The 18,721-nt window shown below is 34.2% G+C and overlaps 2 protein-coding genes across 2 annotated transcripts; one reads left to right on the top strand and one right to left on the bottom strand.

Moving 5' to 3' along the window:
- The first annotated feature begins 965 nt into the window (after positions 1–965).
- Positions 966–3,000, top strand: LOC112771317 (DNA-directed RNA polymerase V subunit 7). Its single transcript, XM_025816018.2, has 2 exons — positions 966–1,239; positions 2,284–3,000. Exon 2 carries the CDS (start codon positions 2,288–2,290, stop codon positions 2,828–2,830), a length of 543 nt encoding a protein of 180 aa, XP_025671803.1. The 5' UTR covers positions 966–1,239; positions 2,284–2,287; the 3' UTR covers positions 2,831–3,000.
- Positions 3,001–3,593: 593 nt separating this feature from the next.
- Positions 3,594–11,255, bottom strand: LOC112771826 (double-strand break repair protein MRE11). Its single transcript, XM_025816647.3, has 20 exons — positions 10,820–11,255; positions 10,139–10,229; positions 9,305–9,424; positions 9,129–9,197; positions 8,946–9,037; positions 8,369–8,471; positions 8,174–8,281; positions 8,011–8,073; positions 7,832–7,903; positions 7,441–7,518; positions 7,051–7,113; positions 6,893–6,953; positions 6,569–6,651; positions 5,991–6,104; positions 5,747–5,824; positions 5,404–5,475; positions 5,070–5,290; positions 4,589–4,673; positions 4,192–4,377; positions 3,594–3,929 (listed from the first exon to the last, which is right to left on the bottom strand). Exons 1-20 carry the CDS (start codon positions 11,125–11,127, stop codon positions 3,897–3,899), a joined length of 2,100 nt encoding a protein of 699 aa, XP_025672432.1. The 5' UTR covers positions 11,128–11,255; the 3' UTR covers positions 3,594–3,896.
- Between the last annotated feature and the right edge of the window lie 7,466 nt (positions 11,256–18,721).

Here is an 18,721-nt window from a genome sequence, read left to right as displayed (position 1 = left end):
AATACTACTACTAACTTGTTAGATCAGTGGCGCCAACGAAGGAGGAAGCGTTTGCGCGAGGCGTCTTGGAGCCGGTGCTTGTTGCGGCGCTGACTGGAGTTGGTCAGATACAAGAGATGAATTGGGATGGTGGTGCTTTGGAAGGCAGGGAGATTTTCAACGCGGCGTGCGTGGAGGCAGAGCACGCGGACGCACCGTCGGCTGGTCCAGCGAAAAAGAGACGCATCTTTAAAGGAGCTGCAACGATGACATGCAGCAGTAATGGCGGCACTGCGTTGATCTCCAGAACACACCCAGCTGCTCGTCGATGGAAGCAACAGCGGCGTTGACTAAAGTTGACGCCGGCATCGAAAAGGGACACGAAAAAGAAGGTTGGATGGGGTTGCCGTCGGGTTTTGGGGGTGGATGTTGCTGAACGGTTAAAATTAGGATTAGTAATTAGGACAAATAAGGTTTAGTATGAATAATTAGGGATGCGATTTTTTTGATGAAATAGGTTTAGGGCCCAGCCCATAAAAATGGTAAAAATTGGCAGAATCTGTGTTGGTAACGTAACGATATTATTTTTTTGTTTTTTTTTTTTTGTTTACAATGGAAAGTACGATATCGTATGTTATTATTTTCGTACAGGGTTACTAAATAGTAATATTAGGGTATGCCAACAATAATAACGGTGATAATAATACTGACCAATAAAGATAACAATAACGATAATGAAAATACCAATAAGTAATAGCTCAAATGGCATAATTTTTCCATACTCAATTAAGAGGTTGCGGGTTCGAGTCTCCTATCTATAGTAAAAAAAAAAAAAAATAACGATAATGAAAATAATAATGTTGACAATTATAGAGAACGAAAGTGAGAGGGCAGAGGGGCTGGGTCTAGGCCGGGATAGTAGAGGAATAATGTTACCTGGAACCTTTTGCTATATAATTTTGTTCTTTTGGGCCTGTGGCCCATTTATGATTTAAAAACCAAAAAAAAAAAGAATGCATGAATAAAAGATCAAAGGAGAGATTGCTTCAGCTTCAATCTGGTTGATGCTCCCCACAGAGGGACACCCCCACAAACCCTAAATCACCTTTTCATTCACCATTCAACCATCCACAGCGCCTTCATCCTCCATTATCCACTCTCATCACTCATCACTTTTGTGTTCTCACACACCGTCCACCATTCAAAACGCCTCAAGCTCCTGTGGTTTCGACGTCGTCTTCTCTAGCTCTCTCCGTTGTGGTACCATTTTCTGCTTCTATATTCTTTGCTTTTTTTTTTTTCCCTGTAAGTGTTGATAATAGTTCTTCAGAGAGTGCTGAAACATGCATAGAAGAAAAAGAAGAAACAAAAAACAAAAGTTAGGTTTCTGTAGAGAAGGAGTCCTTGCTATTTCCCCTTCTCTTTCCTTCTTCCTTGAATACTGCAGTTGTTAAGAGAATATAATAATTATTAGATTAATAACACCATCAGAATTTAAAAACTGGTTTAAGGAAATATTTTCTACTCTAACTGAAGGGGGAAAGGAAAATTGTGGATGCAATGTAAAAAAAATAATAATTTGGATTCAAGAAGCAGTACCTACCGCTGATCTAGGAGTTGAAGCATGAATTAGTCCCCTGTTTTTTACAAAACTAAAGTCAGCATGTTAATGTTATTGTAAAAAATACATATGCATGCATGATTTATTTCAATCTATAAAAAATCTAAACACTAACCTTTACATCACGAAGAACTATCTCCATTGTTATGTTTGGACCTTACTTATATTTAACTTGACAGGAACGCTGAAACAATTCCTTCTTTCATGGGAAAAAAAAAAAAAGAGTTCCACCATTCTGCTGAAATTTGCTTCTGATTTCGATTTTTTATTTTTTATATTTTGGTTTCTAACTTTGATTTTGAAAGGGAGCTATTTCTGCTGCCTATAATGTTAATTTGTAAGCACTGATGTAGGATAGATATGAGATTGTACTCAAAACACGAGATACAAAAAGATTTGAAAATCCCTGTATACCAATTTGCAAAAAATCAAACAGGTTTCTGTTACACTAGGTAATTATATTTGTTGGTACTTAGTTCTCGTTAATGATGTCCCAAACTATAGGTTGCTACAACTTGGTTAATGCATTCAGCAATTAGAAAACAACTGAAGCATATGATTCAGCTGTTATTTCTTGATTCAACTGTAGGATATGTTTATATGTGTGCGTGTGCGAGTGCATGTTTGTTATTCTAGTTTTGAATTATTGCTGTTGTATAACTTTCTGATACATGTATGGTCAGGACAATGTTTCTCAAAGTGCAGCTTCAATGGAATGTCATAATTGCTGCAGAAAACGCGCAACCAGAAAGCCTGATGCTTCAGAGGGCAATAATCATTCGTCTTCTGAGTGACTTTGCTGCAAAGAAGGCTTCGAAAGATCTTGGATACTTTCTTGCAGTCACAGTACTGGAGAGAATTGGCGAAGGAAAAGTTAGACAACACACCGGGGATGTACTCTTCCCAGTTGTCTTCAATGCCCTTACCTTCAAGATTTTCAAGGGTGAGGTTCTAGAAGGTGTGGTCCACAAGGTTCTGAAGCATGGTGTCTTCATGAGATGTGGTCCTATTGAGAATGCCTATCTGTCGAATTTGAAGATGCCGGATTACCGATATGTTCCTGGTGAGAATCCCTGCTTCATGAATGCCAAAATGTCCAAGATCAGCAAAGATGATAGGGTTCGCTTTATGGTGATTGGTACTAAGTGGCTGGAAGCAGAGAGGGAGTTTCAGGCACTGGTTAGTCTGGAAGGCGACTACCTAGGACCAGTTTCGACTCTTGATGTGTAGTTAGGTTTATCAGCTCATGTTCATGTGGATTTTCTAACACCTTAAATATAATATTGTGGAAGGCGACTACCTAGGACCAGTTTCTACCGTTGATGTGTAGTTAGGTTTATCAACTCATGTTCATAAGGAATTTCTAACATCTTAAATACAATATTATGGTTTAGTAGTTACTTGGTTCTTGAAAGCATGTTCATCATTGTTGATGTTAATCCATGAAGAACAAATATTAAAATGCAGGGTTGTTAATGTGTCCTTATCATATTTTATAATGAGGGAGTAATCAATTTGACGAGAATAATTTTTAAAATTTTCTAGAGAATTAAAATGTGTTGGAGAAGAAGGAACCTTTTTTGGAGATATTATTATGTGTGTGGAGTAAAATTTATTCATTTCAAAATTAAAAATTTTAAATCATTATTAGCGCTATTAAAATAAAATGTTGACGTCAAAATAAAATGAATTAGCACTTGTAAATTTTAAGAACTAAGTTTTCAAACTGAGTCAAATTTAAATTTCATTTTATTTAAATATGATTTTGCCGATTATAAGTTCAATACTTCAATTATAGTTTCAAATGTTGATTAATCAAGTATAATAATTCATAATTATATCAATAACTTACATATTCATCCATTATTTTGTTGATCAGCTTTTGCTGTGTTAAACATTTTAAATTCAATCAAACGTTAAAGAATAAAATAGTAATTTATACTAGAATTAAAGTGACCGGCACAATGAAAACAAACTGCAGCGAGAAACAATATCTACAATCAAGAGTCTGGATATTAAGGTAACTTTAAATAAGATCTTACGCTAATACTACATCTAACCCAAAACTTCGGAGGAATTCTAGAGACAAAAATAAACAAAGGGAAAGAAACTACCCCTGTACTCTGCTTAACTAGTTTATCCTTAAACCCAAAGGAAGACCTTACCAGTGCACAAAACTTGTCAATACATATATTTTCTGTACAAGGAAATGCACCTAATGATTCATATGATATTACAACAGTATCTATGTATAAGGCCTGCGGAAATCGGCAAAATCGCATATAACCGTGTGTGTTCACCTTCTTAGAGCTCCATAGTTTTTAGTCACCTGCAATCATGATGAAAAGGTTTAGTTCCAAGAAATCACAAACTCCAAAGATGAGGATGTAAAATTAGAAGCTACAACTTTGAAACAAAAAATTTTTCAATATAAACCAGATTCTCAGTCTCACGTAATCGATCAAATGGATTAGCAAATTACAAGGGTCCACGACTCTTCATACACATATTTTGAATGGGAATAGAGGAAAAGTAACATATTACATATATCCTATCAGAAACAAATCAAGAGAAGCAGGGAGGGCACAAACCCGAGGCTTATTTAATCTCTTTCTGGCATCATCGTCGTCGTCGTCATCATCATCATCATTGTTCATGAGCATTCTATGGATTGTCGAATTATCTGATTTCCTTCCACGTTTAGATGACTGTGTAGATCCTCTACCTCTACCCCTTGGAGCAGCCCTTTTTCTTCCGGGTAGATTGGATTCATTTTCCTATGCAATATCAGAGACAGGGATTCAACATAATCATTGAACAGGTCCAGTATGTTTTGATTACAAATTACAATCCCATGCAAACTTAAAACTGTCAGGATGCATATATCATACTGGCAATGACTGTATTAAAGAAGCACAAAAACACATCACATTTAAGGAACTGCAAACTAAGGAATTCAATAAACCATGAATTGGTGTTGGACCATACCAAACTGTCGCTTGAAGCAGAGTCCAAATTGTCCCCATCATCAGCTGCACTTTGGAGTGCAGTTGCAGCAGCAACTGATGCAGACCTGCATTATGTCAATGAAACCTTTCAATCATTAAAATCTAGGATCACGGCACACCACCACTGGAATATCAAACTTAGGGGGGGAACATTAAGCATGCTTCAGATTATTTTCTTTCTTGTGTCCTGGAAGACCTTGTCCACATTGGCCAACTTACATGCCAGAATAGGGACACATGAAGAAACTAAGACATAAAATATAGAAAGAATCACCTAGTACAAAAAACTCAGCTATATCTGCTTATTCAGGCATAATTACTGGTATATTCATAGCTCAACAAGCAATTAAAAATGGGAGTTATTACCCTCCAGACATAGTATTCAATTAAAAAAAAAGTATTATATAAAAATTAACATCATTCTCTTTTAAACGAGTAGGTTACTAGGTTTGAGTCATAACCTTTGAGATGAGCGAAATGCTCCATCAAGAGTTGTCTGTTTCATCGTGCTAGAACCTCTGCCTCTGCCTCTGCCCCTCCCTCTTGTTGGATTTTGAGAAGCACCAGAGGACCCTTTCCTACCTCTGGTACTTGGCTTTGAGGTGGATATTTGCATGGTATCGTCATCATCACTAAAGGAAACTGCAGGTCCAATTCCAGAGGTGCTTCTGCCTTGAAAATCCTAGGGGTTGGAGAGAAAATGACTAAGAATAAAGTTTGTGAATAACATTGCCTGCCCAGAACCTAGCTTTTCCATCACTATTGCAATAGTACCATATGATATGTTGGGTTTACCTCCATTGACTGATCAGCATAAGTGAACTGTGTGGGTTCCTTAGATTGGGTGGATCTTTGTTTGACACGTTCCTAGAAAACGAGAACCAACAAAATAATTAATGACACGAGAAAATGTATGTTTCATCAATCAAAGATCACAGTGATCCATACCAACACATACTAAGGTCCCAATAATTGCAATACTGCAAAGAAAATTGTGATGGACAGAGCCTGGAAGGACACAAGCAATTACATTCCTAGACAATATGCTAGAATGCTATGTCATGAAAGCCTCGGTAACATCAAGGCGTTCACCCCAAGGCCATGTTCATTAAACATTAAAACAAATGAAGCTTCTAACCTCTAAGCACTCTCCAACTTTAACAATTAAATCTTCCTCATCGAAATTCATGGTATTTGAATCCTTAGCAATTTTGTTCTGCAGAAGCACAATAAATCATCAATGAAAAGAGGAAGGAGTATCACATGAACACAAATCGATGAGAAGAAGAGACAAGGTGGACTACAATGTGAACCAGATCTACAACATAGCAAATATCAAAGACAAAGCCAAATGGCATTTAAAAGCAAAATAGAATCCTCACTCTTGTTTCGTTAATATTGCTTTGTACACACACATAAAATGCATTTTTGTCATCCTTGTTCACAAAATTGTGTAATGCAATATCCAAATCATTGACAGGAAGTATCTCCATTTTCTGCAAAACCATTAAACGTAAGATGTATTAAAAAAATAAAAATAATAAAACAAAAAAAATCGAACTTGCTGCATGCTCATATTTATATTCCTTATCTTCAATTAAAACTCAAGAGAATCCAGATACAACCAAAGTTGTCTGGTACTATACAACTAGCAAATCAAGCTTAAACTAAATAATAGGAACTTAAGTCAGGCTCCCAACCAAATTAAGAAATATGTCGTAGGAATGTCACTGATTTCTTGTTTCTAATTATAACAATTTTTTTCCCGGTCATCAAATCCTTTAAATTTTCATAGCAAAATTCCAAAAAGTTAGACTGTGGAATAGAATATAAAAAACAGTAAATAATATTTAGAGTGGGCCAAAGTTATCTACTTGGCCGTACATTATTGAAATAGCAAGTACGCATAGAGCCATATAAGGAAAGATCAAAATTATTAAAGTACTCAGTTTCTAAATACCAGATTATTTTCAGCAACCAAAGCTTCTATGTTCTGTTGATTTAATTCTTCTGGACGAAGTCGTTCCGAATCATCAATTTTACCTACAAAAGAAAGTAACAAACTTTGTTCAGGCCTTTTTAAGGTTAAAAAAATGGCATTATCAATGTCAAATAATTTCACTTTTCTAACAAAAAATAAGTAGATTAAGAAAAGAAATATGCATTTACAGCTAAAAAAATTCTCAAGAATCTCTTTGAGAACAATAAAGGATGCCTACATTGAATATTGTAACTGGAGGATACTTCGCAATGAACTATGAAAACAAAAACTATTCAAAATTACCTTCACCCTTTGCCTTTCTTGTAGCCTTTGAGAATATAAGAATATCTTGTGGGTTTGCAACCTGATACAAGGATAATAGATTCTCCATCACTAAAACAACCCTCGAGAAAAATGGGCAATACCACACTAATTTAGGAAGAGTGATAGACATCAAATACCTTCCCCACATATTTCTGCCCAAATCTTTGAGGATTTATAGTCATAAATCCAGAGTAATCTACCTGCATATTACATTGTATAAGTCATACCAAGAAACATTGTTTAGTATCTAATGGGGCTAGATAAAGTTTAATAAGAATGTAGTTTAATTAAATGAACTCTATACCTTTTGAAAGATTCACGAATCCAACTCCCATGTAATAAAAATGTTTAATAAAATGAAAATTACTATTTTTCCTAGGGGAAAAAAGTGTGACCAAACAGTACATTTCTAGAAGCATTTTGAACTGCAGATCAATCATCCTGGCAGGTGAGAAGCGAAACAGAAGGAAATGCACTCAAATACAGAAGTGATATTGAAGATTCATTGTACAGTATATACAAGTTACCTTGATACGTATTAATGGAAGCTTGAGTTCATCCCTGTTGACAGCCTTCTTCCTAGATTTCTCTATCAGCTTCACCACCTACATAATCTTTTACTATCAAAATACTGTTGCTACACATATGATCAATGGTCCAAAATACAAAAATTATTTGGGGAATATAAAGCTAAATTCCTTTCAGATATGCCAATTTATATCACAAGTTCACAACAGACTAATATATTTAATCATAACGTATTCACCAAGAGGAACGAAATAGGAAAACTGTAATCAAAAGGAACCAATATATGAGCTTCCAGAGAGACAGAGTAGAGAGAGAGAGCAACAAAAATGGCACAGTAATATAAAAGGCAAGGAAAACAAATTTTCATCTAGATTTAATAAACCCACATACCACTTTGTCCAAGTGTTCAAGAATTGAATTTTGATCATTGGGATCAATATCAGCTTCATCTTTTAGTATTACCTGAATTATGAAGATTTGAATGATTAGTGAAGAACCATAAGATAGTTTCAAAAGATGGGTTCTGTAGCAATTGAATGTATTCTTCAAAAAAAAGTGAGAGATCTCACCTCTGTATACTCAAAAGGCCTCACAGACATCAAAGGTATCTTAGTTGGACGATACTGATTCCCCTGTCAAGAACAATTCATTCAAGCACTTTATGAGAACTATATAAAAAGATGGTAGCTGCTTCCATGAAAGAGGTGTTTATATTGTCATTATATATGCAACCTTAATTTCCAGAAGAAGTACATGCTTTGGCTTAGATTCTCCATCAATAAGTGATGTGGCAACTGATGACCCAGGTTGTGAAATGTGAAATCCCATCCCTGGAACTTCCTGAGGAAAACTAAAATCCATATTAAGTTTGCAGAACACAGCATATATCTATCCGGACCTACTCACAAATATAAATTTTCAATAAACCTGCGGATCAACCAAACATTCATGCTCATGTCCCCACACAATGAAGTCTAGGAAACGAGGCAAAAAGTGCTCATTTATTGCATTTTTTGGATTTGTTTTCACCCTGCATACCATCATTTGGGGGAAAAAAAGGGTCAATTATCAAGTAGATTAAAATCTAAAATTATATGTTATAGACCATAAACAGGACAAAATAAGCATGTCTTATTGAATAGGATTAGGCATCTATTTGGTGGAAGGGCACATGATCTTTTTAAAGGAGTTTCTCTGACTGAGATATGCAGAGCGATTGAAAAGCTTTTATGTACTTTTTTCTTTTCTTTTTTTTTCCTGTCTATTCCTATGTGATTTACCGAACTCTTTCCTCTGTGTTATGTGCACTATTCTTTTTTTCTTGTTAATAATATTTCTTCTTTATCCATAAGAAAATGGGGGGAAAAGATGAAGAATTCCATTATTCAAAGTCAAGTAATCAAATGTATATTTCATGTTAATCACACATTTTGGGACATGTGAGTATGTGATAAGTGATATTAAACACAATCTATTTAAAATGCAGGCAGGAAAGAAGCATAACCTGTTCTGATGAAGAACCAGAATGTTGAACCAATCAGAGACTTGGCATCCTTCCTGAGATTCAGGTCGAATCCATTGCACAGCATGTGGCGTCTGAACAAGATAAAGAATAACGAACCATGTGACACGAGTGTACTCAAATTAATAGATGAACTAGTCAAAGCAAATTTTATTGGCAGCGTACTTGAAACATCCTATTAAGTCTTTCATCTCTAATGTTGCCCAGGCCATACAAAGCTACAGCTGTTGAACCCTGCAATTCATGAAAAATGTAGCTCACAACAGAATGAAACATGCCATTTTTCTTCTTTTTTCCAATTAGAAAAATGAAAATAAGTTTCTTATGCATTAACAAGAAACCTTCTTGATAAGAATAGGGTGGAGAGTGATCTGACCAACACCAGAACCTCCAAGAACTGTTTTACCAAAGTAGTTGACTAGATTACATGCTGAGAGAATATCAACTGCAGAAAGGTTGTCCTGTGACAATCATTCAGTGAGGAACACACTGGTATTTAAGAATGGCTGTATGCAGATTACAGTTGCATTCACAAAATATCAATCTGGTTAAGTACATTGTAGCTAAATAAGAAAGGGAGGAGGGAGGGGAGGGGGGTTTAGAAAAATTAGGGTGCATTTGGTTTGCATTTTCATTTTCGGTGTTTTCTATTTTCTAGATTTGTTTGAAGGAAAAAGAGAAAACAGTAAAAATAATAAAATCCCATTTTCTGTTTTCACTCCCTGTTTTCTCTTTTTCTTCTTAAAATTCTGAAAACAGAAACACTGAAAATGAAAACGGAAAATGAAAACACAAAAAGCATCCTTAGTTTCTAGGTAGATGATTTCATTTTTACCATGTCAATAGAAACCATACAAACAAAAGGAAAAAGCAGAGACTGTCATCCCTTTGGGCATTACATATGAATTGCTTCTAGGAAAATCGCAAATAAGAACTTTACATTGTAGTGGCTCAGACAGAATGTTCAAATGTTTCTGAGTGCCAGCTGCCAAGACAACTAGCCAAAACCTTTCTCTATAACATTCTAAACCCATCATGCCATAATGCACCATAAATAACAATCAAAATCTAAAACTAACTTGGTAATTAACAACATCAAGTAGCAAGGCATCTTCATCTGATGCCATTTTAAAATTTCAAAATAAACATTGAAACATAAGAATGCTCAGTCATACCACGCCTGCAGGATCGTCATGATTCCCATGAATGGTGAATACAGGCAAACCAACGTTGAAGTGAGGATCTTCATAATTCACATGACCAAACCTGCCCCAAAATAATAATGAATAACAATAAAATTTCATGTTTTTCTTCACGAATATTACAAATAAAAACACAAATATCCCTTTGCAACCAAATCCTAATCTCAAATTGAACAGCACAAATTCAGCTCTACCATGTCACGAAACCAGAAGGTGCATGAATGGTTATATTTCTAAATTCTAATACGTCTAAATTATAGGACGCACTTGCACTTCAAAAGGAACAATCAATGAAGGGCAAACATTATCACATATATGTTACCTGCAGCACCATTGTTAAGGAATGGTACTTTCTCAATAGCAAAGAAAAATCGAAACGGTTCACTGTCTGCTTCAGCGGATTCTAAAAGAAGCTAATATACTAATTGTTTTTTCTTTAATTTCATCTGAGAAGCACAACAAAATGCATCATTTGCCAAACAATACTCACTTTACAAACCAAAGTGCATCAAATTTCTTAGAGCAGCAAAACGCATAGTCAACCCTCAACATGCACGTTTTTTTTTTTTCATTAGCGAAACTTCAAAACGAAACGAGAGAGAGAGAGAGAGAGAGAGAGAGAGAGAGAGAGAGAAAGAGAGAGAGAGCACGGACGAGTTCTGGAAGTTGAGGGTCTGGTCGCTGACGACTTGGAAGGGGACGGGATTATCGTTGAGGCAGTGGCGGCGGAGGATCTCGATGGCCTTGACGAGCGTGGAGCGAGAAGGCTTGTTCTCGTGGAAGAGGTCTCCGGCGAGGAGGAGGAAGTCGACGCGCTTTTGTTCGGCTATTGAACAAATCTCCTCGAAGGCTTTGAAGGAGTCGTGCCGCCGTATCTCGTCCTTCTCCATGTACCCGAGATGGCAGTCCGTCGCCACAAGTATGCGCACCGTGTTCGATAACTCCGACTCTGCCTCCGCCATTGTTGAAGAAGAAGCTCAGCAAGAAGGAGGTGGAGGACTGGAAACAGTGAAGTCGCAGAGCGGGTTAAGTCTGAATTTTTGATCCACGATACAAAACGACTTTGTATTAACGCTGGGGTTTTACCCCCTTTTTTTTTCTTTTTTTGGTCAGAGGATTTTACCGTTTTAAAGAATGGCGCGACCTTCCATATTTTTTATTTTTTGGGTCTGATTATTCTGCCGCTTTATGTTTTTGGTCAATATTTTTCCAGGCACAAGGCCCAAATCTAACCCAGGATAAAGATACTGTAAAATAAGAAATTAATAGAATAAAAAATAGTTTAATTATTATTTATTTGTATTTTATATCATGTTTAAATCTTACTATATTAGTTTAATAATAATTGAATTTTATTTTTTATTTTACTAATTTCTTGGTTTTAAAATATTTTTTTGTTCCCCACGGTATCCCTCAACCCGACAGGTTAAGGACTAATCCTTCGCGGATCTGAACTCCATTTAAAGGTCTGCCACTGGCCAATAAGTTACTGCATGCACAAGGCGGGATTCAAACTTCCGACACTTGTTTAAGCATACAAGTGAGCTGACCACTCGACTAACCCAAATTGGTTGTTTTAAAATAATCTGATCTCCAATATGTAGGAAAAGATAACAAAATCCAAGCCCTAGCCACCAAAACACTACAAGAAAACATTTCTATTGCTACGCTTTTAAAGTATGACGAAAAGCTGAAAAAAGCGCAACGATAGCTTTTCGCCATGCATTTTGAGCTACTGGCATGCTTTTGAAAGTGTCACATCTGCAAGCGTGCCGGTTACTCTATCGCCACGTTTTTTGTAACCTATAGCCACACTTTATTTTTTGTCACGTTTTTACAGATTATTACGCTTAAAAGCGTGGTCGTATGTGAGAGATACGGCCATTATTTTAAAGCGTGACCGTATGAGAGAGATATGGCCACGCTTTAAAAGCGTACCAATAGAGAGAGATATTGCCACACTTCTAAAGTATGACCGTATGAAAAGATATAGCTACGCTTTTAAAGCGTGGCAATAGTAACTGATATGGCTATGCTTTTAAAGCATGGCTATTGATGACTATGGTACAATATGACCACTCTTTTAAAGCGTAACTATAATTACAATATGTTAATTTGGGCTCCTTTATATAATAGTCTAAGAGAATAAATTCTATCCATTTTTTAATTATAAGTATAAAATACGATCTCTAATTTTTTAATATTTTTTTTCATATTTTTTTCCTACTTACACACTACAAGAAAAACACACATTCAGGTACACTTAAAAAGTGTAGCCAAAAGTGAAAAAAATTATGCCTTAGACTACGGCTACGCTTTCTGGGCTACGGCTACGCTTTTTGGGGTGATTCCTATTCGGCCGTTGCCTATTCTCAAAGGCTACGCTTTTCTGCACCAAGGGCTACGCTTTTGGCATTTGGGAATAGGGTGCGCTTTTCAAGTGATGCTGTCCAGGACCAAAGGCTACGCTTTTCAGCTTCTATTTTTGCCAGAATAGGCTACGCTTTTCAATGCTACTGCATCACCTGTAAAGTGAAGCCACATTCTATACCATAGCTACTTTTTATAAGTGTAGCCTTAGGTTCCTCGTTTTTTTTTTTTTTTTGTATACTACAGCTACTGTATATAAGTGTAGCCTTAGATCTCTTTTTTTTCTATATATATATATATATATATATATATATATATATATATATATATATATATATATATATATATATAATTTTCTAATAATTATTAATACAACATAATAGTTAATAATATGATTACATGTATAATAATTCTGCATTTTTATTTAAATGAGTTGAATATTATAAAATAAAAATAAATACATAATTATACTAAATAATTTCTTTAAATAATAAAAATTATCTCCAACCAAAATATATTTATAATAATGATCCAAAAGTACTAGAATGAAGTTAATTGTAAAAATTCATACATCTCACACTAAAGTAAGTATAGTCATATCAAAACAATCATAATATCACTTAGAATTTACTACTAATACTCTACAAAAAAACATATCCTACATATATAAGTATCTTCTAATAAAAATTATTAGTCAACCATACATATAAAGATTCTAAACAGTACTCTACCTTAGCCAATAAACCACAATAATAATCAGCTTAATCTTCATTGCTTAATCTTCATTGTTACCCTGTATAATTATATAGAAAAGTAGTTAGAAAAATATTCATAATGACATTCATAATTATAAAAATTAAATGGAATTTTCGTTATATCAAGATTTTAGTATACAAAAATTATAAAAGTTTTTTTGGATTTTACATGTATAAGCCTATTGCGCATTTCATCAAACAGCTCAAGTGCAAAATCACCCGAAGGAGCACACAATCAATAAGCTCATAAATCAAACCAACATTATTAACAAAACGCGCAGGCTTCCTATCTCTATCTCAGCATGCATATTTCTTACCATAACAAAACAGATCATCCAACATTCAAAAACAAAAACAAGGATCCAATAGTGGAAATTTCAAAAGCAAATTCACACAATAAAATAAAACAAATAAAAAAGCTACTAGAAAGCAAGCTGACTCTAACATTGACATTGTATGAAACACCTTGAAGGTGAGCAAAACTTGAAATGCACCAAACCCTCAATTACTAAGTTCCTTATATATATACATCTACTACTAAAAATTAGATTCTACATCTACTACTAAAAATTAGATATAGTATACAAAATTAGATTCTACATCTACTACTAAACCACAACCAGCAGAGTACTCGTAGACTTTTTGTTACCTCTGCAACCAACTACAACAGCACTTGAAACAGTTCAAACTTTGAAACCTCTCTCTCGTTCTCTTTAACCACAAATTCAGCATAATCATCATTTAGCAAGAATTAAATTGATATAATTAAACAGATTTGGGACCCAGCAGCAGCAGCAACAATTAAATCATTCAAGAGATAATGACAAAACAACAAAATAGGGTAGAAAAAAAAAGACAACCTAGAAGAAGGTGGAAATTAGGGTAGAACCAGATAGCACAAGGAGAGTACATTTTATCTTGAGAAACACATTGATGCATATCTACTAGTCAGGTACGTGATTTTCAGTCTATTTTCAATTTCAGTTTATCAATTGTATTTGTGTGGATTTAAGCTGTTTTGGTTTAGTTTCTTTCTTTTTTAATGTTTATCTAATTTTGTACCTATATTTACAGGGTTTTATACATATAAATCAAGCAAATCTAAATCAAGCATACCTTGTAGAGAGGCTAGAACTCTTACCTATTTACATCAGCACCCTGAAGTATTGCAAGCAACTTAACAAAACTATCAAAATTGACGATTCAAGGAAGGGGTCAAATTCAATCTGATATCACCATAAGGCTGTTCTTGATGTACGTCAATATGTCCATAACTCTTCAAAACCTATAATGCAACATTCAAATTAGCATCACCAAGAAAAGAGAATACTAAATTCTAGGAGAGGGTTAGGGGGGTAAAAACACTCCATTGGTTACAAGAATAAATAAGTACAATTTGAATGACTTTATTGAGTATGATGCTATGGTGAAGAATGCTTTTGAATGGGGATTGTTTTTTTTAATAAGAGAAAAGGTCATAAAAAAATCATGTTCTTTGTAAATTTAGTGTGAATCTTCATTCTTCACCAAAGACATTTCCCTTTCAATAATAATAGATATGCATATACACAAATTTGAATAGTGTGTGGTGTGCCTATTGAATATTGAAACCAAAAAATGCTTGACAATTAGTACAGTAGTAGTAGTAGTAGGCAAGGAATCAAATTTCTAGAAGCTTTGGCAGAAGTTATGCATGTCTTCCATAACGGACTAATTAACTATATATAGTATTTAAAAGAAACGACAATACGGGGAAAAATAGTGGGTTTAAATTTTGATATGAACAATCTGACACAGTGGCACAGTTCTCATTCAGCAGCTATCCTTACATAGAGGAGAATCCATTCCTAAATGTTACAAATTGACCCCTTGCTTTCATTCATATCTACCACCATATTTTCAACCAATTTTGACAAATCGTCCTTTTCCCTTATTCATTTATTTTCACAGTATCAAGGTATTGGTCTCATAGAACAAATATAAAAATTAACAACACTTTATATGAACCCAAAAGGAGAATACCTTAAGATGATGATAAAATGTGAAATAAAACTTACATGTAAGGCCCTGTAAAAAATTAAAACATTCAAATAAAATCAGTGTCAGGTTGAATACTCCCAACTTATTATGTAACGTGACTTGTATCCATGAGAAGTTTCACCTAACATCTTTTTAGGTAAGTTCAGCCAACAAATTATTTTAAACCTTCACTATTTTTTTTTTTACTAACAATTTTACTCAGCTGATAGTCTGATACCGGCACATAAAGTGAAGAACTTAAACATTCATAAATAAATCCCAAATATCCAAGTCAAAGCAATCAGACCCCAAAATTATGAAAAATATCCAAGTCAAAGCAATCAGACCCCAAAATTATGAAAAATCAACTAAGAAAGCCATAATAATGATTGATGATGCTATAATAAACAACCATGCTGTTGTTCACTTGTGCTTCAAACAAGTGATTGAATGTAAGTTTATGATATACAAAGAGGAAGGAAAGAAGAGGACTACCTTTGTCATACTTTTTACCGTCAGGGTCAATGTCCTCTACCTTGAAAACATCATCAAAGAAAAGCTCGCTCATCTTTGAAAGAAAAAATAAAAGGAAGTTACAGTTCAAACTTAAAACTACCGAAGAATAGGTTCCAAAAACTGGATGTCAAGTTAAAGGTTCATTGGTCCAACCGAGTGAATCAACGTAAAGCCGAATTCTAATAAAATAATATATTTAATTTAAGGTAAAAGACACCACAATAGATCACAAATAAGGATACAACCTTACTTCGCATTCTAAATTCAATAACGTATTCAGTATTGACTATTGTAACTAAAATCAGGAGTAAGGAAATAATAAACACTTAGAACTTCAACAAATTAAAATCATATCATATCTATTTTTCAAGCAAGCTGAGCACACCCCAGAATTCAAGTAAGTTAGAATTACCAAGTATAGGATTAGACTAGTTTAGAATAGAAGACTTATGAGCAATCAGAAATCTGGTAAAACAACTTGCTAAATGCTTAATAATATTTTTTTTGTATTAATAGAATAAGTCTATATGATATAATAATTTGTTAATTTATTTATTAAAAATCAATTAGAATTAACAAATTTTTTTTGTTGGGAGTTTTATTATTTTTTAAAGATAATTATCAAGGTCGTTTAAATTTTATTTTTATTTTTTATTATCTTTTCAAATACATTAGTTAAATTTGTTATGTAAAACTAAGAAATATTAGTGAATTTTAAATTATTTTTATTTATAAAAATTAAATAAAAAATATATTAACAATTAACGGAAAAAAGTTAAGAGGGAAAAAATTCACCAAGTGTTAAGTTTTTTGCTCTAGATACATTAGGCACACTTTTAAACCGCACCCAAAACTTAACAAATAGGCTACCCTCTAAAAGCGTCATCTTTGATACGAAAAGTGAACCTATAGATATCAACCTACGGCTACGCTTTATAAGTGATTTCTATAATACCTAAGGCTACACTTTTTAAATGATGCCATAATTGTGTATCCTTTTCTCTTATAAAAAGGCAACACAGAGAAAAGTGTAGCCTATTCATAGCTACGCTTTTCAAGTGTAGCTTAAAAAAAGTGTAGCTGAATGGATATTTTTCTTGTAGTGACAAAATGTATAGTAAGATATCACGTTTTACATTTTCAAATGAAAAAAATTAAGACAATTTATATTGTGTTCTCTTTAAAAAGTTATTCTGTATTTTTACACCTGAAAATGATAATATACTTTGATTTTCTATTTCTATTAATTTTTTTTGGTGGTTGATGACTAACATGAATAAATCACTATCTATCTTCCAGTAAAGTTCTTTCAGTTTTTCCACAAAAATCCTACTTTGGAAAATATTTATACCATAATAGTTAGCTAAGATAACAAATAGGAGGGGGAGGGGAATTTTCCAATATAGGATCAGAAAACTGAACGGAGATCCTTGTCATGTCTCTCAAATTTTTGAATATGTGAATTATCTTAATTATCCTTAGAGTTTGTGTTTGCTTCATCTGAGTGTTAGTTTCGATCTATGGATCTTTATGGTTAAGACCAATGCTAATAACCTTTAAGTTACTTGGAAAACTAGCAAATATTGTTAAGAGTTTTATTATTGTTATAAGATTTTTAGTCATTTTACACACACACACACACACACACACACACACACACACATATATATATTCCTCTAGACAGAATGAGGGGGCTCTCTTTAGAGACCTATTAGTGATTGGGCCACCCCTACAGGTCCTATCGAACCAGCCAACTCCCTCTAACTCTCTCACTCCAAGTATTACACTCGTACCCTATCGGTGGAGCATTCCTCCTCTATGGAAGACACCCCACTCACCTCTAGTTACCAGACTCTATACCTTTCTCACGTCAAAAATTAGGGAAGTGCTTTTTCTACGATTCGCTTGCCGGGCAAAACTCTTCTTTTCGCTATCCGAAATAGCGGAACTTCTAGCCATCCTGAGCTCTCTCTCACCTTCCGAGCAAGCAGAGCTCAAGAGTTAGGCTCCTGCCGAAGCTCGTCATATATATATATATATATATATATATATATATATATATATATATATATCTTAACCCTAAGTTCAAAATTATTTTTCCTCACATGTGGATGTGGGATGTGGCTTCAATTCATTCTTGTCTTCTTTCTCATTCGTTGTTATCTTCTTGGTCAGTCTGGACTACGTCGTATATCTACCCTCCATTCTTTACTTCGTTATGTTATTTCTTTGCACCATCGTTATCTTCTTTGTCGCATGTCTTTGCTTGCTCCATTGTGAGAATCTTTCATCAACAATTCAAGCTTGTTAAGTTAGAATTAATTTTGATATATATTAATATGATGACAAATATTATATTAGATTAATAGCCCAAAAATATTTTGATGAAGTGTGTGCGCTCATAGTGCAGGCCTAAGTTAATTTTATGAAATGAATCACAAGTCCAACAATTCAGCAGTCCAATAAAAAGAACAAATGTGTATATAATGTTGTTACTTGGACCAACCCACAAAGGTAAAAGGAGGAAAAACAAAATTTTGGAGGTAAAGTCAAATCAATTGAGCCAAAATCAAAATACTTAAATCAAGTATGATAAAAAAAAAGTAAAAGATTTTTATTATTATGCAAGTCAATTGCTTGTTGAATCTACTTTCCATCTGCATTTGTATTTCGAATAATAAGAAGAATATGGAGGTTACTTTCTTCTACTATAAATCAATAGTTGAAATTAAAATTTGAGGTCAAAGCACAATATTAAGGGTGTTGATTTGACAAACACATATTAAGGACCTCATACCCATGAAGCTGTTGTTGTCCATCTCACCTCTACATCATATTACTCTATTCTCAATCCTTGATTTTCTTGTTTGATTTCTTGAAAGAAGGAGAAGACTTC

The sequence above is a fragment of the Arachis hypogaea genome, chromosome 18, assembly GCF_003086295.3.
Source record: "Arachis hypogaea cultivar Tifrunner chromosome 18, arahy.Tifrunner.gnm2.J5K5, whole genome shotgun sequence".
Lineage (NCBI taxonomy): Eukaryota > Viridiplantae > Streptophyta > Magnoliopsida > Fabales > Fabaceae > Arachis > Arachis hypogaea.
This window is presented reverse-complemented; position numbering and strand designations above follow the sequence as displayed.